Raw genomic sequence first — 24,633 nt, 5'->3', positions numbered from 1 at the left:
GCCCTGCAACAAACAGCGCAGAACAAAAACCTGTTTCTAGAAGAAGCAGCCCAGACTTCTTTGTATCCTCTTATCTATCTGCTTTCTTAACATCTGCTTAGTTGTTTGGTTTTTTTTACCTTCTAAAAATGCCCATCTTCAGAAAGAAGGATCAGAAAAGTACATGTATTAAACAAGAGCACAAAGAATGACGATGGTGCATGTTCCTCACAATACTGATTAGGGAGACCTTCTGTAATATTTTTATATATCCTTGAAAGGTGTCTTTTAAACATCCGTAAAGATCTTTTTAATATTCACACAGTTTGGATTGTTTGTGGCTGTACAGTTGCCTGTTTTGAAGGCAGCCTGTTTGAATGCACTGTTGCTGATGCCTCCCTCTTCTATCACCATGTACTCTGACTTGCTGAGAGTGGAATTGCTCCGAGCTTTCCTCAGCTCCTCAGTGGAGGAGAGATGCTGGCAGCTTCCTACATGCATATACTGGGCTTGTTCTTCACCTTCCGTTTCTCGGTGATAAAAGTAGTTAAAGTTGGAGACTATCACGGGCACAGGCAAGGCAATGGTCAGCACCCCAGCTATGGCACAGAGAGACCCTACTATTTTGCCTCCAATAGTGACTGGGTGCATGTCACCATAACCCACTGTAGTCATGGTCACTACAGCCCACCAAAAGGCATCAGGGATACTGCTGAAGCTGGACGAGGGGTCATCAGCCTCTGCAAAGTAGACAGCACTGGAAAAGAGGATAACTCCAATGAAGAGGAAGAAAATGAGCAAGCCCAGCTCCCTCATGCTGGCCTTGAGGGTCTGCCCCAAGATCTGCAACCCCTTGGAGTGCCGAGAGAGCTTGAATATACGGAAGACTCTGACTAACCGGATGACCCTGAGAATGGCCAGAGACATCGCTTGTTGACCATTGCCCTGCCTCTCGGCCAGCTCAGTGCCCAAGGTGATGAAATAAGGAATAATAGCCACAATGTCAATTATGTTCATAATGTTCTTGGAGAAGGTGGGTTTGCTGGGACAAGCAAAGAAACGGACAAGCAGCTCAAAGGAGAACCAGATAATGCACAGAGTCTCCACCACAAAAAAAGGATCAGTGAAAGAGGACACCATGGAGGTTGCTGGAGAAGAGGAATTTGTGAAGATATCTGCCACGAAAGGTCCACCACTGGTCCCAAATGTCCCTGTGGTGCTGTCATAGTCACGGTCATCTCTGAACTCAGGCAAGGTTTCCAGGCAGAAAATGACAATGGAGATGAGGATAACTAAGACTGAGACAATTGCAATGCCCCGAGCTGGTCCAGAACTCTCCGGGTACTCAAAGAGGAGCCACACCTGGCGCTGGAACTCCTTCTCGGGCAGAGGTCTCTGCTCTTCACGGATGAAACCTTCATCTTCTCGGAATTTCTCCATGGCCTCCTCGCCCAACTGATAGAAGCGGATTTCTTCCGAGAAGATGTCAATGGGGACATTGACAGGGCGCCGGATGCGGCCTCCGGACTGGTAGTAGTATAGGATGGCATCGAAGCTGGGTCGGTTGCGGTCAAAGAAATACTCGTTGCGGAGGGGGTCGAAGTAGCGCATCCTCTTGCGGGGGTCCCCCAGCAGGGTCTCGGGGAACTGGGCGAGCGTCTTGAGCTGGGTCTCGAAGCGCAGCCCGGAGATGTTGATCACCACCCGTTCGCAACACTCATGCTCCCCAGCGTCCCCCGCACTGCCCACCTGGTGATGGCCGGGGGGAGGCAGGGTGTGGGCCATCGAGGGGTGGTCGTAGCGCTCCCCTCCCAGCAGGGCATGGGGGTGCTGGGCCTCCTCGAGCAGAGGGTCCTCTCCCCCCACCACGGTCATGCCCCCCTCCAGCTCCCCGTCTCCCTCGACGCCCTCCTCGTCGTCTTTCTGCCCTTCCCCGGGCCCCGAGAGCGCGCCTTCGGGGAAGAACTGCTCGCTGTAGCCCAAGTTGTGGTGGCTGCTGCCCACGGCGACGACGCCCGCGACGAGGACGCCAGCGCCGCCGCCGCCTCTGCTGCCGCCCCTCGGGTGCCTGCCGGAGGACAGGGCGGCCGGCGAGCGCAGCAGGCTCAGGTGCTCGTCCATGGAGGTGGCGGCAGAGCCGAGGGGAGGCTGCCTCCCCGGCCGACCAAGCGACACCTCAGGCAGAGCGCCAGAGTGACCCTCCTGGCTGCACCCGCCGCCGTCGCCGCCGCCGCCGCCGTCGCTCTGAGTGCCCGCCCGACGCGGCTCAAAAAATCCGCCCCCAGCCCGGACGCAGCCTCCCGCCCTCCTCAGTCACTCGCTCCGCGCCGTCGCCGCCCACGCCGTCGCCCTCCCGCCAGAGCGCCGAGAAGGAGGGCGAGGGGAGAGGACGCTTCTGGAACGAGGGAGGGGTCTCCCTGCTTCCCCCACCTGTGAGAGCCCAGAGCTGCTGCAGCAGCAACAACAACAGCGAGAGAGAGACGACGCGCACTCGGCTGCTGGACGCTGCCAGCGAGCAACACGTTACGCGCGGGGGGAAGTTTGCAAGAGCGCCTCTCGTTTTCTCCGCGGCTGCAAAGCCTCTGCATCGGGCGCTTAACCTTGGAGTAAGTCCCCGTCAGCGCTACGAGGCTTACTTTCAAGAGGCAGATTCCCGCGCATCGACCTCCTCAGGAGCACCCCCCCCCCAAACACACACACACACACACACGGCTCTGAAATAACGTCAAGGTTTAGTGCTGGAACACAGGGAATAATGGTTTTCTCGTAACGTGAGGAGCAGGAGCTCGGGCGTGCGTTTGGCTGTGTTGTTGACGCCAGCCAGTTTGCTGCCCCGGGGTTGTTGCAGCGGGCAGCCGTGTGCTGCTCAGGATCCCGCCGGCCACTTGGCAAGGTTGGTGATGCGGCTCCTGGTGCAGGGCGCGTCTTCGGCAGTGATGCCAGGGGCTCACTTCCAGGGCCACAAGGACCCGCGCGCTCTGGACCCCTCGCTCAAAGCACTCACATCCACACCGTGCCTTTTAAAGTACTGTACATGGCTTCCCCAAACGAATCTGGGGGTGGTATTCTACCCCTTGCAGAGCTATAATTCCCAGCACCCCTGACACTTTGGGGGAAGCCATGTGGTGCAGAGGTGACCTGGGTCTCCTTGTACTGCTTGCCTTCACCTGGCAAATGCTTTTGTCATTTTCTCCTCAATAAGCAATGCCTGATGTTGTTTGTGCAGTGGAACTGGTCCTGTCTGCATGCTGTTATCCCAGATACATTTATTCATTTACATAAGAAGAGACCCTCTCTAGTTCAGACCAAAGGCCCACATAGTCCAGCATTCTGTTCTCACAGTGACCAGCCAGATAATACCTGTTGGAAGCACACAAGCAGGAGCTTACTGCAATAGCACTCTCCATGCTTGATATTTCTAGCCACTGGGATTCAGAGGCATACTGCTTCCAACAGTGGAAATAGAAGGTAACCAAATTGACTAGTGAGAGTGAGTGCCATAGTTAACCAGATGTGTGATGTACTTTCTTTTGCCTAGCCTGAATCTTCCAACATTCAGCTTCATTTCATACCAGGTTCTAGTATGAGAGGGGGAGAAAGATTTCTCGTTTTCCACACAATGCATAACCTTGAATACCTCTATATTATGACCTCTTAACTTTTCTTCAAAATAAAAAACCAGAAATGTAACCTTTCCTCATAGAGGAGTTGCTTCAGTCCCTGGATCATTTTGGTTGTCCTTTTCTGAAACTTTTCCAGAGCTACAATACCCATTTTGAGGTACGGCAACCAGAACTGTACACAGTATTCAGAGTGTGGTCACACCATAGATTTGTATGATATTGACAGTTTTATTTTAATTCCCTTTCCTGATGATCCCTGCTAACATGGAACCTGCTTTTTTCACAGCTTAGGAGAAGGAAAGCTCTGATCCTAAACCACCTCTGCCTTGTGGGACATCTTTGAGAGAAGAAAGGGCTAAGGAGTAAACCCTTCACAAATCTGGAGTGGAGTCCCTAAGACATTTGGATGGTGCCTTGTACATTTCCCTCCAGCAACTCCTTCAGCCAAGCTCGTGCCAAATGTATTCTTCTGCTTTCCTTTGGACCACATCAGTGAGGCCAAGAGGGAAGTCTTGTTACCTGGGCAGCCCAGGACCTCCACACACACTGCCCCAGGAAGGTCACTTAAGGGCTGCAAACACAGCAGTTTGAGTTCACGCCCTGAGGCACATGTCATTGTCTCTTGAGATGTCAACAACAACAACACATGGGTCAGCATCTTCTTTAAGCTATCCACTATGGCCCCACAATCTTATTCCTGAGAATGAGACTCACTAGCATATATGTGAAATTAAGATATTTTGACCGAGCATGATTCACTTTACACTTGCATACATCAAATTACATTTCCCATTCAGCCAGTTTAGAGAGATCATTTTGGATCTCCTCGCACTTCCTTTTTGTTCTGAACAATTTGCTATCATCACCAAATCTGGCTATCTCGCCACTCACCCCTAACAGTAAATCATTTATGACTGCTCTGATTGTAACAAATTTTTTTTAAAAAAATCCTTCCAGTAGCACCTTAGAGACCTACTAAGTTTGTCATTGGTATGAACTTTCATATGCATGCACACTTCTTCAGATACACTGAAACAGAGGTCACCAGACCCTTATATATAGTGAGAGGGTGGGTGTTCTGGGTTTTTTTATTCATATTTCAAAACTGAAATAAAAGTCTAGAGCATTTATAAACTAATTTAAAAGCACAGCCTCCAGTATCAATCTCCCAATACCACTTTCAACATCCCTCCATTGGAAGAATGTCTGCTCATTCCTCCTCTCATTCCTGTTCCATAACCAGTTATATAGCTGCTAAACTTACTCACTAGACCTTGCTGGAATTCCAAATCTTCAAAGACGTATCAGCCACTGAAATTGGGTTTGAATAATACAATCATGGTTAAATCTGGGACCTCAGAGACCATCTTGGGCACCCCTCTCAAAGTAAGAAATCAGCATGATCGATGGTCATAAATCTCTACTTTAAAATCTCTAATGAAGGAAAGTTATTAACCGGGTACATTCATGCCTTTCCTCTGCTCGTAGGGATGTAAATGTTGGCACTCCCTATGTAAATGGCCAGTACACAACATAAAGTTAAGGTTTTAACCACTTGCTGCTGAACATTAGCTGTGCAGTCGAGCTGTCTTTGCTATTTAATATATAGATTCAAAGTGTATGCATTAATTCAGTTGTGTACACTATCATACTTTTGTTCTGAGAATTGCCCTGAGACCTCCAGGTATAGGGCAGTATATAAATTCAATAAATAATAATAATATTTGGCTGAGAACATGTGAGGGAAGGGCAGTAGCTCATTGATAGGCTGCATGCTTTGCGTGCAAAAGGTCCAAGGTTCAATCTCTGGCAGATTACTTTCTGAAACCCTGGAGAGTTGAAGCCAGTCAGGATAGACTGCACTGAGCAAGTGGACTAATAGTTTACATTGGTATACTGCTGTTTCTTATATTCTGCCTCATGCATACATGGAGCAGTAAGGTGCAGTTGGTCATGCCTTCCTGATGCAATACACATACATGTCATCATGTAACGTGCACATTTAGTCATTTCAGTTGTACCAGTGTACTCTTACACAAATAAATTGCTGCTACTGCTGCTGCTAATACTACTACACCATAGGAACCAGCCCTTAGAACTAAGTGACTTTGGTGTTGTCCCAGCTTCTGCCAACCTAGCAGTTCGAAAGCATCTGTAAACAAATCAGAGGGGGGAGCTGAGGAAAGTCTCTGGAGGGTGGGAGAGGGAGGGATGGGAGGGTAAAAAAGGGGGGATGTAATTCGCTATATTGATTGATAATTGGTTTTGTTAAATTTGTTCAATAAAAATATATGTAATAAAAAAGAACACAATGAACTCCAGGTTCACAGTAGGATCTGTGCTGGAAAGTGTTGGGGTCACAATGTAAAATATCTCACAAAAAGTCCTACAGGGGACAGGCAGTTAGTTGCCTGGGTGTTGCTATCCCCCCCCCCACCTCCTCTGGTGCCACATATGAAGAAACTCCCAGGTGGACATGCCCTCAGTTGATAATCATCCCTTGTAGAGATGGCCTGTCCATCTTGACAACAGTAGAAGGCAGGTCCCAGTCAAGTCAGACCTGAAGGTAGAAGGCCCGATTCTTCTTGCCACCCATTAAGATGGAAGGCAATATGTGCTCACACAGTGGTTTCCTGGCTAATGCGAATACCCAGCTTCATGCACTTAGTCACTGAATCAGAGGCTTAATCTCTTCCTTAATTTGTGTGTCCTAGTTTCTTATACTGAATATGAATATTGCATTATTGCATTTTTCAGTCTTGTTTCTGTTCCTCTCTATGCAGGAGTAGCCATTTTCTGGGCTAGTCAAATGGAAACTTTAAACTACAATCCTATAAACACTTACTTGGAAGTACGTCTAATTGAGGAAAATCAGACATACACTCAAGTGTGGATCTATAGGATTGGATTGGTGGTGTTAAACACACAAAAGCAACTGCAGTGGAACCTCGGTTTATGAACACCTCGGTTTACGAATTTTCGGTTTACAAACACCGCGGACCCATCTGGAATGGATTAATTCACTTTCCATTACTTTCAATGGGCAAGTTCGCTTCAGTTTATGAACGCTTCAGTTTAAGTACTCCGCGGACCGTCTGGAACAGATTAATCCACTTTCCATTACTTTCAATGGGAAAGTTCGCTTCAGTTTATGAACGCTTCAGTTTATGAACAGACTTCCAGAACCAATTGTGTTCATGAACCGAGGTACCACTGTATATACATTATGTAGCATAGCAGAATGAGCAAAATGTAACTGTCAGTGTATGTTGCTGGAGGCATAAATTTGTTGTCGTTTAGTCGTTTAGTCGTGTCCAACTCTTCATGACCCCATGGATCAGAGCACGCCAGGCATAAATTACAAAATAAATAATTCCAAAGCACTATGAAAAATAGCTTTTCTGTATGCTCAATAATACAATTTTAAAAACTAGATGTTTCCAACCTTTTATCTAGTGTAAGAGGGAGATCATCCTAAGGCTACAACAGTAACCATAATACTTTACCCCTGAACAATGAGATTTGTTGACTGAACAATATCAGCTTCCCCTCCCCCTCTCAAATTACACAGTGTTATTTAGCTAGATGATTCCATTGACATTGAGGGGAGCAGCCTAGCTAAATCCCATTCATCTCTTTAGATATATAGAAAGTTACAACTCAGAGTACAAGGAGATCCATTTTAATATTCTAAAAGTATGATTACAGTATGGGATTATGCTGGGCAAACAATGTTAATTCATATTTCCACATAATGGAGATCATATTATAGGACTATTACAATAGCAACAAAGGATATGCAGTAAGTCTGCAGAGCTCCTGTTACATGTCATTATTTTATCATAAGATACAAGATCATGTTTGCAAAGCAAAGGGACTCTCTAATCCACAGCTTTGCACTAGTTGAAAGGTTCGTACAAATGTGGAACACCTCAAATAAAGCTGAAATACATTATGCTGAACTTGAAGCAATGGTCACACAAATCTTCTGAAATATTATTAAAATGCTGCTTGGACCACAATGTCAGTGCACATTCAAAAAAGACATTGTTCAGGAATCATTTTTTTATGCCCAAATGAAAAGTGACAGAATTCTTTTGTAAATGACAGATAAGATGAACAGCAAATTGTGTCATTGTTTTCACATTTTTTTCTGTGTAGTGGGCAGTGGCGGAGATTCATGCTCCAGCACTGTGGGGGGTGGAGAGCAGGCGGGGGCGGGTCTGGCGCATGTCCCGGGGACGTGGCATGCCGCCTGCGGGGGTGTGACACCCAGCGCGGGCAAGGGAGGCAACCGTGATGGCACCCCACCAAGATCGCGCTGCCGAGGGCGATGTGCTCCCCCCCCCACTCCTCTTCCTCCGCCAGTAGTAGTGGGTGTGAATCTACTCAGTTCTGGAGAAAGCTACAACCACAAAGTAAAGGTCTAATTTTAAACAGATGGTGGGGCATCTCTCACAGGGGCAGGATAATTCTCCAGTGAAGCTTGCTTTAAACACTTTTGGAAATGCATTATTGCATGCATAGTCAAGGAAAGTATGTTATGAGTGGTACTCATATGTAAGAATGGCATATAAAAGAAAGGGAAAGGGGAAAATTTTGCTTGTTCTTCTCATAGACTTTCCTATTGGGTATCGATTCCAGAGATGGGCTACCAGGAACTTATGAAATCTGAAACAGCAGCTGCAGGATTGCACATCAAGCTTCCTCTTTTGCTGCTGCTGCTGCTTTGCAATAGCAGTTGTATGCTGCTTCAGTCTCTTGTATAAAGCACCAACCTGCTATCATCATTAGACAGGCATGCCTAACAGCAGATGATTCAGTGTGCCTTCAACATCTTTCATGTCATTATCAAGGACATTCAGATGGCACATGAGAATAGACCATGGCTTTGAAATAAAACTATTCTCTTCTTAGTGAATGGCAAGGAGAATCTGGGCTTTGTCTCTTAGAACAATTTTATCCATTATTCAAAAATCTTTGTATCCTTTAATTTATTAGATCAATGAGCATCATAATAGAGATGTGTATCACCCAGTATTGGTTTGCAGAATTATGATGAGAAAGCTCCAGAGAGCAACTGATTAAAAAGAATGTACTGGGGGGTATTTAAGACATTTTTAGCGATAAGAAGAAGCAGAATTGCAGCCAAGAAATGATGCAGTTTTGTCCTCAGCTTACACTAATTGAACAAGACAGAATTGTGATTGTCACTAAATCCCTTATGCCAGTGCAACTCCTAAGTTACATGGCATAGTAGTGACTGAGGATGGATTCAGTTTATGTTGATGTGCTAAGGTTCAAACCAGAAATTGGAGAGATCAGTTATTTTCTATAGAAGTGATGTTCTGGAACATCCGTTGAAAACTGAGAGGTTTCAGTCGTATATAAGATTTCACTATGAACTCTGCTCATAGCAGGCTTTACATATTAGGGCATTATAGGTTTTGGGGATAGCCAGGGAAACTGGTTAAAGAAATACAGTAAATATTTCCTGGCTCATACATTTAAAAAACCAAGTCTCGTGGAACCAACAAGTTTTCTTAAAATATGGACAGAAACCATAAGAAGTGGTTTTAAAATATTTGCCTCTGCAAAGAGAAACATAAAGTCTAATTAGGCACAAGTAACAAAACAGAACAGAAAGCCAAAAAAATTATTGCCCAGATGACTCAAAAAGAATGAAAACAACGATCAAAATCTAGTCTATATTCATACATTAAAGAGCAGTAAAGGCCAAAGTGGGTTAATTTGTTGGCTAAACCTTTGTCATTAATGAATCAATTGATCTAGTTGACAGTCTGCCCTAGCTTTTTATAACCTTCAGGGCTGCAAACATTAGTCAATTAATTCAGTGGATCGCATTATTATTTGCAGATTTTGAATGTGAATTTTAATTGAATCTTAATCAGTGCTGCTTCATAAACATGTTCCATGCGGTTGACGTTGTAAACAATGTGGATAGTTTGTTTCAGGCTACACACTGAAGACGATTTTCCAAATTGTAATTGATTTGCCTGTATTATTTAGCAAAATTAAACTTATCTGTAACAAGACAGTATAGAGATTTTAACCCATTAACAAACCAATTGAAAGCATCACAACTAACAGGAAAGGTAATCCTATGGTCCTACCACAATGGGAGGGGGTAGTATGTGAGGATAAATCGCCATGCCTCGTATCACATCCATGGCTGAAGATGATATGTGCTGGGGCCCATCACCAAGGATGACACCTCCCAGGGCTTCTGCTCTGCCACAGTTGTAGCTGCCTTCTTTGCTCTCCCAAAATGCAGTGCCCTGGAAGTCCTGTTTTATGCAGCATGTGGGTTTATAAAAAAAAACAACCACCCATTTTATTTTAAAGACAACCATTTAAATATATATATATTACACACTACTGTAGAACAACAGAACTTCCAAGGTATTACATTTTGGGGAAGCTGAGATAGCAGCCAAAGCAGCCCATGAGATTGCATCCTGCTGAAGTCTCCTCTCTACCATGAAGCAGGCTCTGCTAATGGCAACGCAGTGTGGCTGTGATCCTATGCTGTCATGGACTGGCTGGATGTAGATGAGTAGGGGGAGACACAAGCTGAGGAACCCCCGCAAGGGAATTCCCAGGGGAAGAAGTCTGAGAGCCAGGGGGCTGATGGTGGGATGATGAGTGGTCAAAGGGAGAAGATGGAGCAGACTGGTGTGGGGAGGGGAGGTGTCAGAAGCTGAAGAGGCAACAGGGTATAGTTAGCAGGAAGAATCAGGGGCAGAGAGCAGTCTTGATTCAGAGGCTGAAGAGGAGGGGGGCCAGGAGACAGAGATGAGCCATGGGAGTCTCCCTCTCCTGTTGTGCCTAGCTTCCCTCCCCTCTAGTCTCTTGGAACATGCAGATGAGAAATTGGTTGTTTGCAATTGCTTGGGGAAAACCCTAGGGAGGAGGGGACTGTAGGAAGGCAGGGACCTTCTGTCCTCACAACTGCCTCATTGGGGCAAGACCTACTGGGAAGTGTTGCTGGGGTCACTAAGTGTGCACTGTTTTGGTTTCTTTGAATAAAGAGTTAACACTGTGTTTTTATCACTTACCTACACTGACCTACACCTGGCTCCTGACAGATGCTCATCCAGTAGCAGAGACAACTGTAGCCATAGAAATACTTCAAAACATGCCCATAGCATCCTAAGCAACCTTACCCCCTACACACCGACACCCTTGATGTTGTCACTCACAACGATGCCTCCACGTTAGCTTTGCAGAAAAAGGAAAATTTGTCAAATGCCAAAATAACGTGTGTCTAGATCTAAGGCAGCATTTGAGCATGAGGCCCATGCTGAATAGTCCACCTGCAGTCCTCTCTGATTGGGCCCAGTCCCCACGTTTCCTTGACATTCCCCCCGAACAGATGCAGAGATAAAGATACAAGCAGAAGGTTCATGATGTTTGGGTCATACCTTCAGAGAAGCTGAGTACAGCTGGCTTAAACTGGCTTCTGTTATCTCTTTCTGTCAAGGCCATGCTGACTATAATAACAGTCAACACAAACGCAACACGCTGGCAAATAACTGGTAGTTAATATATAGTTAATTACAATGTCATTCAAAATATACCAATAAGCCACTTCAAAATAATGTATATATCATACAGTACATCTCACAAAATATACACGTGACTGTGAGTTGTTGTATATATATGAGTCAAATGAGCAGTCAAACAAGTCAATGAATAGCGAGGAACACCAAGGAAGACGTCCTATAAAAGTCTCATCTCAAAGGAAGCCATCTCTCAGAAATCTTAAAAGGAAGTCTCAAGAGGACAGTGTATCCAGAATAGTTCACTGTTTTGGAATAAAGTCTTCATCAGCTGAAAATGGAACAGAAGGCATTGCTAGCAATGAATGACAACAAAACTGAGCAACCTGCATGTATGTTATACAGTAAAACAAAATATATAAAGAAGTACATACCGAATAATTATCAATGAAATATTTATACTAGTGGGAATCTTGCTAGTGGCTCAGTGCTCATTTGATAGTGTAGCTACTGGTGCTTACAACACAAATGCACAGGACATATAAAGTTGACCACAGGTGTTTCAAATAACAATAAATTGAGGAGAATGTAAAGGAACTTAAAGGGACAGTACGTCAATATGATATCACGATGCAAAGATAACCCATAAAGTGAGACACTTAAAATAGCACAGATTTGGATAGTTTAAAAATAATATCTACATATACCACGACTATAATAATAGGCCAGAAGGAGCCTGGGTTTCACTTTCTCTTTCTACCTCTCTTCCTTCTGGTGTAGTGTTCTGTACGTAGTATGCTTTGTGATAAAGGTTTAGACTTATAAGTTATTTTAAGTTTAAGTCTGCTGCAACTGGATTTCTTATTGACAGTGCCAATCCTGAAAATATTGGATTTGTGACCATTAAGCTCATTTGCCTTCAGTAGCAGTAAAGCTCTGCTGGATGAAATATTCATTGCCTCTGGTCTGTTTTTTGGGAAATATACAGCAAACGTCCAATACCAGAGTGATGCAGCTCAGCCGCCTCCCGAACCAGCAGTTGTGGGGGTTGCTGCCACTGGAGCTCCGCTGAGAGGTAACTCTGCTGAGTATAGATACTGGCACATACATGCAGCGAAAGTGATGTCGGACCCAATCCTTCTAATCATCCACTAAAGGTTGATGGATTGATCCAACAGATACACCATCCCTGGACCTGAGGATTCACTCTGAGCCCACAAGGGATCCAGGGCCAGGTGGACATGAGTGTTCAATCATTACCACAAGGATGTTGCTAACATGAAGTTTTCTTTTGCTTTCGGTAACTGCTCCCCCTCCCTTACAGCATAGCAGAAGTCTTGTTATGCTTGCATGAACTTGCAGGCTGCTCCAGTAATAGAGATAAGAATCCACCAGCTTAGCAAAATACAGTAAATGTGACCTTGGGGGTCTAGAAAGTACGTAGGTAATGTAACCACAGAGCATGACAAGAAGCTGGCAGCTTAACAAAATCATATATGAAAACTGCTAAATGCGAGCAGGGAACAGACACGAGAATCCACACAAAACAGGGAAAAGGCCAATTAGAGCTTAGCATGCTCTGCCCATGCAGGACTTTAGCCACGTAGGAAGTTTACAGGGATCGGGCACAGGGTCAGGTATTTTTGCAATATAAGTATCTGCTTTCCCCAATGCTTGGGGTGCAAGCTTTGTGATCTTATTCACCCTGCGTCTAGATTGATGCATCTTTCAATAAACTGAATACCTTTTCCACCCACCGTCTCCTCAATTGGTTTTAACAGGGGAGGTGGTGGCAGAGACCCTTTTGGGAGGTTACAAAAGCACACCAGCAGGGCATAGGAAGTGGCAGATTCTTTTTCACAGCATCTCCACCACAACTGTAGGAATGCTCTGTTAAACATATTAGACTGCTTGTATCTAGGTTTTTTTTGTGGTTTTCTATTAATTTGTGAAGCCTCCCATCAAGGTCAGTCCTACCATTAGACAAAGCAGAGCAGCTGATTTCGGGTGTTTTGAAAAGGCAAGAAATCATCAGTTGCTTGGTTTACTATTGTTGTATTTTTACTGCCAGTGAGGGGGAGAAGTGTCAGGAAAGATTTTCTGCGTCAGGTTCATAGCTGCCAAGTCTCCCGTATTCCCCGGGAAATCCCCGTTTTTCCAGCTGTTCCTAGCTGAAAAAATGGATTTTTCCCCCCAGTTTATTCTGGCGCGGCGGCCATTTTGGCAGTGGGCGGAGCATGCTCAGAAGTGACTTTTGATGCTGCTCTGCCCAGTTCCAAAATGGCTGCAGTGCGACTTCTGGCGCGGTGGCCATTTTGGAACTGGGCAAAGCAGCATCAAAAGTCACTTCTGAGCATGCTCCGCCCAGTTCCAAAATGGCGGCAGCGCTACTTCCGGTCTGCTACTTCCGCCCAGTCCCTTATTTCTCTGACAGCAACTTGGCAGGTATGGTCAGGTTGCAAAATAATTGGACCAGCCTTGGGTTCTATGCATTTTGGCTGGAGCGGGTGGAGTGAGGGAGTCACATTTGCTGCTCCACCTCAGGCTGCAAAGTATCTTGGACTGGTCCTGCCTTTCACTACCTCCTCACCTCTACAAAATTTCTAGTTGCAAGTCTGAGAGACAGGGAGGCTATCCTGAACTTATACAATGGGTTGGGGGTGTGTGTAAACAATATAGGGTGGGGCACTGGGGATGCTGAAACAAAGAATCGCTCAAAATCTGGTGGGATTCCACACAAGATATGACAACTTTCCCTTTCCCGTTCAAGCTTCCTGCCTGCCCCACCCCAGAGTTGCATCCTCAGGGCAGCTGAAGCTAGATCATACTAGGGGGTAGGCAAAGATCTGTTGGTACATCTTAGGCATTCAGTTGACATACCTGCCTTGGTGAGCAGATGGTTTTTCAGTTTCAAAAGGGGCTCATGGTTCTCTTCACCATATATCCAGACCATAATTCAACCCATTTTTATTGTGCCATACTGCCAGCTCACTTCTGGAAGCTTTGCAGCATGTGAAGTACAGATTGCGCTGCATTATGCATGTGATCTTCCCTCATGCTGGCCCTCGGTACAGAAACTGAGTTTGTACCCTGTACTATTCATTTTCCCGTAGTCTTTTCAACAACCTCAGAGGGTATGATGATTGATGTCATTACTAAGAAGTGCCAGAAACATCCCCTCTCATCGCATTATTAGAAACTTATCACTTTCAAAGAAACCATCAGACTAAGGAAAATGTAATGGGGAAGGTCATAAATGTTTGTTTTGCCTAGGCAGGAAAGAATTACACCTAGATTGCCAACCAAAAAATGTGGCCTTAATTGTAGAACTTAATTTCCAAGACTCATGCATGCATTAACCAATTAAGGAAGGAAGAAGCAGGGAAACAGATCAAACTTCAGTACTGTAATGGATTTGGAACAACGGCACAAACATTTTTATTTAACCATTTTCTCTGGGAATTAAAGCCATATTAGGAGGTCAAACACAATCCAGAGTATTCTTCCTCCCCCAGATCTTGCATTAGACCTCCTGTGCTGCTTTCCACGATCATTTATTCAGTGTTTAATGTTTTGAGGCCACTCATTTCCTTCCTATGCCTGAGTTGTTATCAAAGACAGACATCCCCCATTTTATGTTTCTTCTTCTGGAAATCCTATTAGTCATATATCACCAAACATTGGATTGATTTGACACAGTGGACACATCTGGAAAATAATGGTGCTGTCTGTTTTAGTCCTCTTGTTCCCATTCTGCTTTCTGAAAACTGCATTGTTTCAAATTTTTACACTCATGATCTAAATATATCCTCTCTTTGTGCAGATGTGATGTGACCCTGTCCCAGTATTGTATGCAGAGGAGAGTGTGAGATGCAGGCTGTGGCCATTCCTAAGCCTAGGAGACAAGCTGAGATGTTCATGTAATTGCATATCCTAGTGTATTTGGCTAAAAGCAAGTGCAGCAGGGATAATTTGGTTTGGTACCATGGTATTGGGGGAAGAAGAGTTAACCCTCCCTGGTCTTTCGCCATACTGTTTTTTATTATTTAGATCAGTGGTCCTCAACCTTGGGCCTCCAGATGTTTTGAGACTACAGTTCCCATCATCCCTGACCACTGGTCCTGCTAGCTAGGGATCATGGGAGTTGTAGGCCAAAAACATCTGGAGGCCCAAGGTTGAGGACCACTGATTTAGATCATTCCTCTCTCCAAGAGACATCTATAATACAAGTCCCTGTCTTTCTCCGCTACCATGGTTAATAGCAGCTTTGAGTGTGATTTAAATTGGGGACAAGACACTGGATGCAGAGTGTTAAAATTTATATCCAAGCACCACAGGCCCAGTTTAAATTGTCCATCCTCACACAAAAAATTTGGGAGATCTGATCATGAATCAGAGGATCTCCCATATTAATTGTGTTGTGGTAAAGAATCCTTACTCCCACTTCAGTGTCTTGCACAGGAAGAAGACTTCCTGGAGCTCGAGAGAGAGAAAAAACACATCAAATCCTCCCAGTTGACTTCACTCTTGTCTTCTACTTATGACCATTGTCCCTGGGAATTGGCAGAGAAAAAGAAATTCAGATTTATGTAGCTGGTATGGTGCAATATGTATACAGATCAAAGACTATAAAGACTGAAATAATACAAAAACAGCACTCACAGCATATGGGAGAGAAAGCTGAATGAAGAGATTAGCTGCTAGTCCTCTCCCCTCAAGTCTGGTGGCCTGTCCTCCTTTCAAAAAGCTAATGATAACAAAGTTAGTGACTGCCGGCAAAATCCTGATGAGCATGGTGCTTTCTCATTCCTTCATGTTGCATTTGCCCAGGTCGCAGTTAGGTTTTCATCTGCATGGGAAGAGCATGACTTCTGCACTGAGACGAGATCCCTGTCTATGGCAGTGTGCCTCTTTAATTGCCACACATTATTAAGACAGACAGATCCAGCCCCTAGCACAGGCTTCAATGCCCAGCCAAATGTCAATATGTTGCAACCATACATCAGTTCTAAATACTTTCTCTAACTGGGCATCAGCTTGTAAGTATGAAAGAGCCTGCGCTAGATGTGTCAATTTTGAATATGGACAAGGTGCTTAATCAGCCGAGCAACCCAAATCCCCGTTGCCACAGCCAGGGGCACTGGGGCTTGGATTGGGCAGAGGTACCCTCCACACAGCCCTGCCAGCCCCCACTAGCCTTCTGCCAACCACTGCCTACAAAGGGATGCCACCATCACTCTGCTGCTGCTGAGCTCCTGCTTTGAGTGGAAGTGTGGTGTGGGGGTTCGCATTGGTGACGGGCAGTAAAAAGCCATGGGGGCATGGCATAGCACAAAATGGCTGCCACATCCAAAACAGCTGAAAAGGAAATTCCACACATACCACATCGGCCACTCCACCAATGGGGAAAATACCTGCTTCAGCCACTGCCATGCTACCTCACAGAGAGAAGCTCTTTGCACCTCTCCTCTGTTCAGAATCAATGGGAGAGTGGTTATCCAATCCTGGTATCCAATGAAACACGGGTCTGTTGGAAAGACTGAGCCAGTGCAAACAGGAACTGAGTGAGGTGAGTAAACAGTCTCTTGTGGGATGTGGATAGAGGTGGAGGTGGAATTCAGTTTAGTTTGCCCTTGTGCCTATGCAATTCACACTTTGGAAACAATGCACAAACCAAAACACAGCAGTCCTTCCAAATTCATAGTTCTCTGAATTACCCTTTCAAGTAATCCATACAAAAAGGCATATTATATGGTAAAGTGTGCACAGAAATGCATATATTAGTGAACATAATATTCCAAAATGTATTGTGTAGGGCAAAACTGCATGCAAAAATGTGTACATTAGAATAAATTCATAATGCTGATTAAAAGAAAACAATTGCAATCAAATATGGAAATGTTGGGAATGAGTTTAAGACTGGAAAAATGAGGGGGGGAACTAAAGTTCATTGCTTTTGTCCTTCTCTCACTGGATTTATTTAGCCTTCTCCCCTGATCCAACCTTCAAATTTGTCTTATTAATCTCCTTATTTTAACTGAACACATATAGGTCAATTGCATAGACAGGTAGTCACAACCATTCACCTGCAGCTACCACACCTGTCAAGTGTTCAGTTGCTTCAGCGGCTGCAGTTTCCATCTCTTTTGTTTCTTGTCTCTTCTTTCAATTCCACCTGGTGTTTTCAGCTTCAGGGCTGAAAGAGAGGTGGAATGTTTTCTGGTCTATCAATGAAGAGACATAATGAATAAGCCAAGTATAGAACTCAGTGAAGAACTGTCTAAGAATGAAAGTATCACAAAGGAAAGACCAGTAACTTGCCAACTTTAAATTGAGGATAAGACCTCCTTGGAGTATGTGTGCCCTACATATTTCTTAAAACAGCAAGAGAATCATGTGATAACCTATAAACTTGCTCTTGTTCTGTTTTCTGTATGCCTTGCAGCAACTGAAATGTCAAAGGAGTCACTTACAGATATCTGCTGTTCAAAACAAAGAGGGCCATATCCCAAGATGGTATCTATTTGTGTCACTTCACTGAAATCAGCTGAGCGATGCTGATTCACACCAGCGCAAGAAATCATTCAGAAGACGCTCTGCCATGTTGGGTGACAAAAAAAAGAGATCCTTCCATAGCCACAAAGAAGCACTGTGCCAAAAATTACTTACATCCCCTTCTTCATCCATTGTGTCAATCCATGCGCTCCAGTTTGACGGTGAGATAGAGAAGGCATACCAAGTCATAGCTTTCTGTATGAAGTCGTCATACCACTGTACACATCGTTGTGAGTCTCTGGAGTGGTACAGGACATGGTTCATGGGCCAGATCTGGCAGGGCACACCCTTTTGTTAGATTAACTACAGTCAATACGTTTGCCAGCTACTTCTTGAAGTAGGATCATTTTAGGATTATTCTGAGTAGGAAAAACTGAGAAGAAAAGGGGGCAGGTCTTCCTCTTTGTCATACCTGACTCAGATCTGAGCCAGGACAACTCCTCCTCCAATGAAGACCCCATGACACAAAATCTGAAGAGCCTAGCACTACACCAGCCACTTCCAGCATCTCCAGAGAAACAACGCCAGGCCCTTGACAGATCTAGGCTGGGCACTCCTTCCCAGCAAAGGGCACAGTAATCTGGGTGCCTGTCTACACAGGACAGACAATAGTTTGAGTTGGAAAGAAGTGAAGGGACAGAGAGCTGAGTTTAATATCTGTATGGGTCACAGGTTTCTGGCAGTCTCCATAGAGATCTTGTGTAGGACCAGTGGACTTCCAAGTCTATCAGTTCTGAATGTTTAAGCTGCATCTCTCCAACTCTGCTCAACTTGTACATTTGTAAACACTGTAAATGTAAATGTTTTATCTCCGGTGACTTCCAAAAGATAACCAAACCTGGGTTAGCAGCATCCCTAAAACTTCACACTACTCATTAAAGTGGAGCTTTCCCAGGGCGAGGCTCATCCATTGCACTTTGGGTGCGCTGACCCCTGCAAGTTCCCCAAATATGGGAAACTTGACTGAGTAATTTATGATTAGAATAGTTTGTTGGCTCGACATTTCTACTGCAAATCTTCAGCATCCCCTTTCAACTTGTCTAAAAGTTGTTTGGAGCCAATAATGGCCTCCTGTGAGTATTATGTTCTGTGATAGCAGATGCCGACATAAAAGCAAATCAGATTAGAAGAGATTTGTTCCTCAGAACCACACATTTGTAAGATGTATTAAAAACAATTCAGTTTACAGAGGAATCTTCTAGAGAAGGATTCTAAGCAGAAGTACCATGATAGAAAGTGCTAGAACAACTCATAAAAACATTTGATGTTTGTGGTATATAGTGAAGGAACGGGGTTCAGAGGTTTGCTCACTGCTGAAGTTTAATGGCACTTTAGCCCACAAGTATTTCACATCATTACAGTTAGTACAGAAACGCTGGCTGATTAGGAATAAGAATAAGCTTTCTTCAATATTCCTAATCATCAAAGGACAGAAAGAACAATTAGGTTAATGCCATATTCATATGCAAGATTTTTAATAATGGTTTTATTAAAAATGGATAGGCAGCTTATTCCTGTTTTGCTCCCTCTGAATAGCAGAATAATGTAATGTTTGGCTACAGAAATGGTACTACGCCCCCACAGGCAGTGCGCCACGCGCAACCTGCTTGAGACTGCCCTGTGCCAGCCCCACCCCCACCCCCACCCCCACTTGCTCTCCGTCCTCCGGTTCCGGAGCATGAAGCTCCGCCACTGCTCCAAGTCCATTTATTGAGCATTCATATTGATGTAAAAGCAGGTTTCTGAGTTCAACTTCCAATGTTGATATATGCCATTTAATTGTTTGATTGCTGAATCTGATAGGGACTTAGCGTACTCAGACCTACCCCCATATTGATGTACCTTCCAACCATCACTAACTTCAGTTTCTTTGCCGGTAGGTCTTATCTGTGGGGCTGCAGTCAGAATTCCTGTCTCCACTATCCCAACCAGTGCACCAGCTATGGCATTCAAATCCAAAACTTCCTTTTCCAATGTGTTAATTCTGCTAAAGATTCCCTTTGCTGTTTGTCTAGAGAGGAGACACTGGTCAAGTAAAAGTTCCCACAGTGAATAAGTTTCAGTGTGTGTTGCTGGGTTGATCCACTTGGTTTTGTGTGTGCGCGCGCATATTTTGTTAAACCCTGTTTACTGTTACCAGTGACTCCCATGACACATCAACCCCAACTAAGGTAGCTTAGACTTTTGTACATATGAGGTGCCTGTCAAAATGAAATAGAATGGAAAGATAGCAGCGTGGCAGTGTGAATCATTACCTAAAGACCCCACCACCTTTCCTGATGGACTTACCTCTGGTGCAGGCACATTTAGAGATTTGTGGCTACTTCCCAGCCATCTGGGTTAGGCTTTTCTAAATGAGAATGAAATTCCTTTCCCATTGATGCTGTTCGTATTCCTGATGAAAATTATCAGCCATAGACTAAAAAAAAATAGCAACATATTAGAAGGCTCAAACAGAAAAATAGTTGGTATATTCCGACTGAGAGTAGAACACCACCTGGTGGATAGATAATGTCATATCTAGGATCATTACAATTACCTCCTATCTCATTTAATCCTTCCATTTCCTGTACAGTTTCTCTTTAAGGTAATGTTAATATAATTTGACAATAAACTAGCAGGATAAAAACTCCTGTGCAGGAGTAAGGAATGCTGGCATTTCTTGGCAAGAGTCTATTATCAACTAACTCTGCTCTAGCTCTTGTCTAGAATGTGGTTGCCAACTCTTTCTGGCAGGGCTCCTATGCCATTAATATATGCATAACAAGCAGGAATTCAACAGGTAAAGCTTTTCTTAGCATGCAGGTGCAGTGATAGGGAGAGTGAAAAGTTGCCACATCCTTGCCTAAATGTTGTGCTCATAATTTTTACTGTGTGTACTCTGAGAAAGGGGGTGGAAGGCAATAGCACCCCTCTTCTGTACACAGTGGGTGGCACTGTGGTCTAAACTACTGAGCCTCCTGGGATCGCCAATCGGAAGGTCGGCGGTTCGAATCCATGTGACGGAGTGAGCTCCCATTGCTCTGTCCCAGCTTCTGCTGACCTAGCAGTTCAAAAGCATACCAGTGCAAGTAAATAAACGGGTACCAATGTGGCAGGAAGGTAAACGGTGTTTCTGTGCACTCTGGCACTCGTCACGGTGTCCCGTTGCACCAGAAGTGGTTTAGTCATGCTGGCCACATGACCCAGAAAGCTGTCGGTGGACAAATGCCGGCTCCCTCTGTCTGAAAAGCGAGATGAGCACCACACCCCATAGTCACCTTTGACTGGACTTAATTGTCCACGGGTCCTTTACCTTTACCTTATACACATAATCTGCACAAACCCTCTGGGTCGTATGCTGCTATTCCACTCATGGTAGCAGACATCCATTTCACAACAGAACAACCCTCTCTTCTCCTCTGCACCCCCTATTCACCCTTCCAGATCTACTCCAGAGCACTGAGGGACCCTGCAGAGCAGATTTGAGCCCCACTACAGAAACGTGGGTGGTGCTGTGGGTTAAACCACAGAGCCTAGGGCTTGCCGATCAGAAGGTCGGCGGCTTGAATCCCCATGACGGGGTGAGCTCCCGTTGTTCAGTCCCAGCTCCTGCCAACCTAGCAGTTTGAAAGCATGTCAAAACGCAAGTAGATAAATAGGCACTGCTCCGGCGGGAAGGTAAACAGTGTTTCCGTGTGCTGCTCTGGTTTGCCAGAAGCAGCTTCGTCATGCTGGCCACATGACTGGAAGCTGTTCACCAGCTCCTTCGGCCAATAATGCAAGATGAGCGCCGCAACCCCAGAGTCGTCCACGACTGGACCTAATGGTCAGGGGTCCCTTTACCTTTACCTTTTTACAGAAACAGAACTTATTTGCACAGTGTCAGATAAAAACTTGTCTATGTAAAAACTGTCCATATATAGGCTCATCCACATCATGATCTGAAAAGCCCACTCTGCTGAGCTCACTTCTGTATGGGAGCTCTCCAGCTATGAGAAAAGTAAATGGGATGATGGACTGTAGGGAAACAAGACATAGGCGAGGGAGGATGGTCATGTGCTCTGCTTCTTTTTTTTGAAAGACTTTTACTCCTTCAAAGATAAAGAGCCATGAGGAGGACTCCTGAGAAGTCCTTGAGGTTGCCCATCAACAAGAGACTGAGCAGGCACACAGGTCACTTGGTCGCAGTCTTCCCCCCCATGGTGAGATTTCTGTTTCAATTACTGTAACTGTCTAAGTTTGATCTATAGCTATACATAAACCTATGCAAATTTCACAGAAATCTCTGTCCTCAGTTTTGCATTTCCTCTTTTCTGCTGGTGCATACATGGCCACTCTATTCTTCTCATGTGTATGTGTGTGTGTGTGTGTGTGTGTGTGTGTGTGTGTGTGTGTGTGTGTGCCTATTTTGCTTTTTAAAACCACACCCTTTGCCACCCTTATTTCTATATTGTGAGGGTGGGGTGGTGGTTCCTGATTAAACACACAGAACTGCAGCCACTACAGCTAGACTGGTCCAAACTGTCAGCTGCTGATTGATTGTGAACCTTCATCACTGCAGCTCCGTGTCATAAAAAGTCCAGCTGACTGACTTGTTTCGCAGCTGATAAAGACATCGGAAGTACCACGGATAGCAGCTGGGGTTGGGATTTAGATCGGGAAAATGGCACAGGGGGAAATGTTCACCTCTCTTCCCCACTCCACTGCTCCCATGCAGTTCAGACCACCACCACCCCATACCCTGCAGCAGTTTTTTAAGCATTGCAAAACACTGAGAGAGCTTGTCTCCTCCTATATAATGTGTGCAGTTTGACCCTAAGCAGGAAATGTGGATTGGACAATTGCTGATAAGTCAGGATTCTTTATCGGTTGGGTCATGTTAATAATAATAAATCTGGCCTCTAGCACGGTTTTCACTGATAGATCCTGAAGCTTAGAGACGTGAGATTCTAAAAATAACAATTCTACTTCCAAGCCCTCCACCCCCTTCTTTCTGAGCCTTCCTTAACCTTGCACACCCTTGGTTAAGACAGAAATCTATTCTGGCCTCACCTCGGGCCTTGCGAAAAATAGCATTACTGTCATGTGCATATAAATGGCTTTCTTTGCTGCTGTCTTTCATGCTGTAAAGTATTTGTTTTCACAACTGGCATCACTTTTAGCAACAAAAATGAGGCTATGAGCTTGCAACCATTGCATCATCCAGCTGCTACATTTTAAAGTCCCGCTGATTTCAGTGGAAGAGATTTGTAATGGAAGAGATTTTAAGCACATGCTTACCATTCCTGTTGAACTAAATGAGTCTTTAACTGAGCAATCCTATACACCACTTTGGGGGCAGGGGGATGCTGCTGCGACACCTACACAAACAGTTGTGAAAGCCCACTCTTGCCCAGGTCAGGAGGAGGTGAGACCACACAAAGTCCTATCATAACCAACACTTCAACAGGGTGATACAGTATAAGCTAGTGGTTGGCAGGTTGGAGAGGGTTTCACGGTTTTTTTTGTGTGTGTTTTTTTCCTGCCTTGCATAAGCAGAAGTGTTTTCTATTACCACAAAACTGCCATTGAATTCAACCTAATAGTTATTAGACATGCACAGTCCAGCTCAATCTGATCCAGGCTGTATTTTAACACAGTCATTACCGGGGGCCATGGTCACTTCAAATGCATATTTTTCCAGTGAGCTACTGTAACAATCCCAGCAACCCAGGTTTCTTTTGCGCCAACCTCAGTGCAACATGGGATCTGCCTTGTTGTGCTGAAATCAATAGCAACTTCTCCATGGAGCTGTATGTACTTCACCACTTTCCTTTGGGGGACATCACTGATGATTCCACTCAGGCCCTCAATGAGCCGCTCTCCGATACTGAGGGTGCTGATCGGACTGCCGGCTGGCCAGATAAAACAGCTTTGCTTGCTCCTGTGCTTTCGACAGCCACTTGATCTGCAGAAATCAGCAGGGAAGGCTTTCGTCAGGAGAAAGAAATCAATAGTGCCTGCTGCTATCTGCACATCAAACTGCTGTCAAAGGAGGGATCGGGAACCTGTGGCCCTGTGGATGTTGTTGGACTCCAACTTCCCTCAGCCCCAGCCATCATAGTCAATGTGAGGGCTGGTGGGAGTTGGGCCATAGGTTGCCCATCCCTGTGTTAGGGAGACAGCAGCCCATCAAAGACGTTGGCAAACTTACAAGCTGAATCTTGGGTATCTGTGATTCCAATTACGAAATTGCCATCTATTGAGCCCTCTGCATCATATTACCAAAACTGAGATATTTTTTTTAACATCTGAGCACCGGCTGTGATCAGAACAACAAACAGTGGTGCAAAACACTACTGCTGCTTGATTGTCTGCCAGCAATGCACTCAGTTAACCTGCCTCCCTTCTTATCCTTGTTGACAAGATTAATATCGGGCATTTTGTCTGAAATGGAGCCTCAGTTCAGGCCCATTTATCCTCTTTCCCATTAGCAAGACATTCTGTGAGCTCTTTATCAGGAGCTGGCAGATGGGGGCTGTATTTATCATGGCTGCCCAGAAACTCAGTCAGCTTTGGGGGAAATAGCAGAGCCTGTCAGATTCAGCCTAACTACAGGTGTGCTCGGTTTCTTCTCCTGGAAAAGTAAAATGCACACACATGCAGAAAAGAAAAGAAAACCCCATAGTGGTAATTGAGCCAACCAAGCACCCAAAGTCAACCATTTGGTGAGTAGGCTGAAGAAATGATCAGTGGGAGTGAGCAATTAGCACTGAGCCTGACTTGGGGTGGGCTGTTAGGCTCGTCCCAACGAGCAAGCATAGGGCTGGCAACACCCCTTGCATAGTGGTTCCCAAGCACCCAACATCCGACCCATCAACCATGTGATGTCATAATGACACCAGGCAACTGACAGATGAGTTGTCTCAAATTCCCTCCAGCTGTCAAAGTTAACCTGTCCTGCTCAAAGCCAAACAGTTTCCCCACCTCTT

The 24,633-nt window shown here is 45.0% G+C and overlaps 1 protein-coding gene across 1 annotated transcript; it reads right to left on the bottom strand.

Moving 5' to 3' along the window:
• Nucleotides 1–227: 227 nt before the first annotated feature.
• On the bottom strand, nt 228–2,284 carry LOC118088798 (potassium voltage-gated channel subfamily A member 3-like). Its single transcript, XM_035122877.3, has one exon. It carries the CDS (start codon nt 2,098–2,100, stop codon nt 268–270), a length of 1,833 nt encoding a protein of 610 aa, XP_034978768.2. The 5' UTR covers nt 2,101–2,284; the 3' UTR covers nt 228–267.
• Between the last annotated feature and the right edge of the window lie 22,349 nt (nt 2,285–24,633).

Source organism: Zootoca vivipara, chromosome 7 (genome assembly GCF_965207765.1).
Source record: "Zootoca vivipara chromosome 7, rZooViv2.hap1.1, whole genome shotgun sequence".
NCBI classification, from domain to species: domain Eukaryota; kingdom Metazoa; phylum Chordata; class Lepidosauria; order Squamata; family Lacertidae; genus Zootoca; species Zootoca vivipara.
The sequence above is the reverse complement of the archived record's forward strand: the minus strand, read 5'-3'. Positions and strand labels throughout refer to the sequence as shown.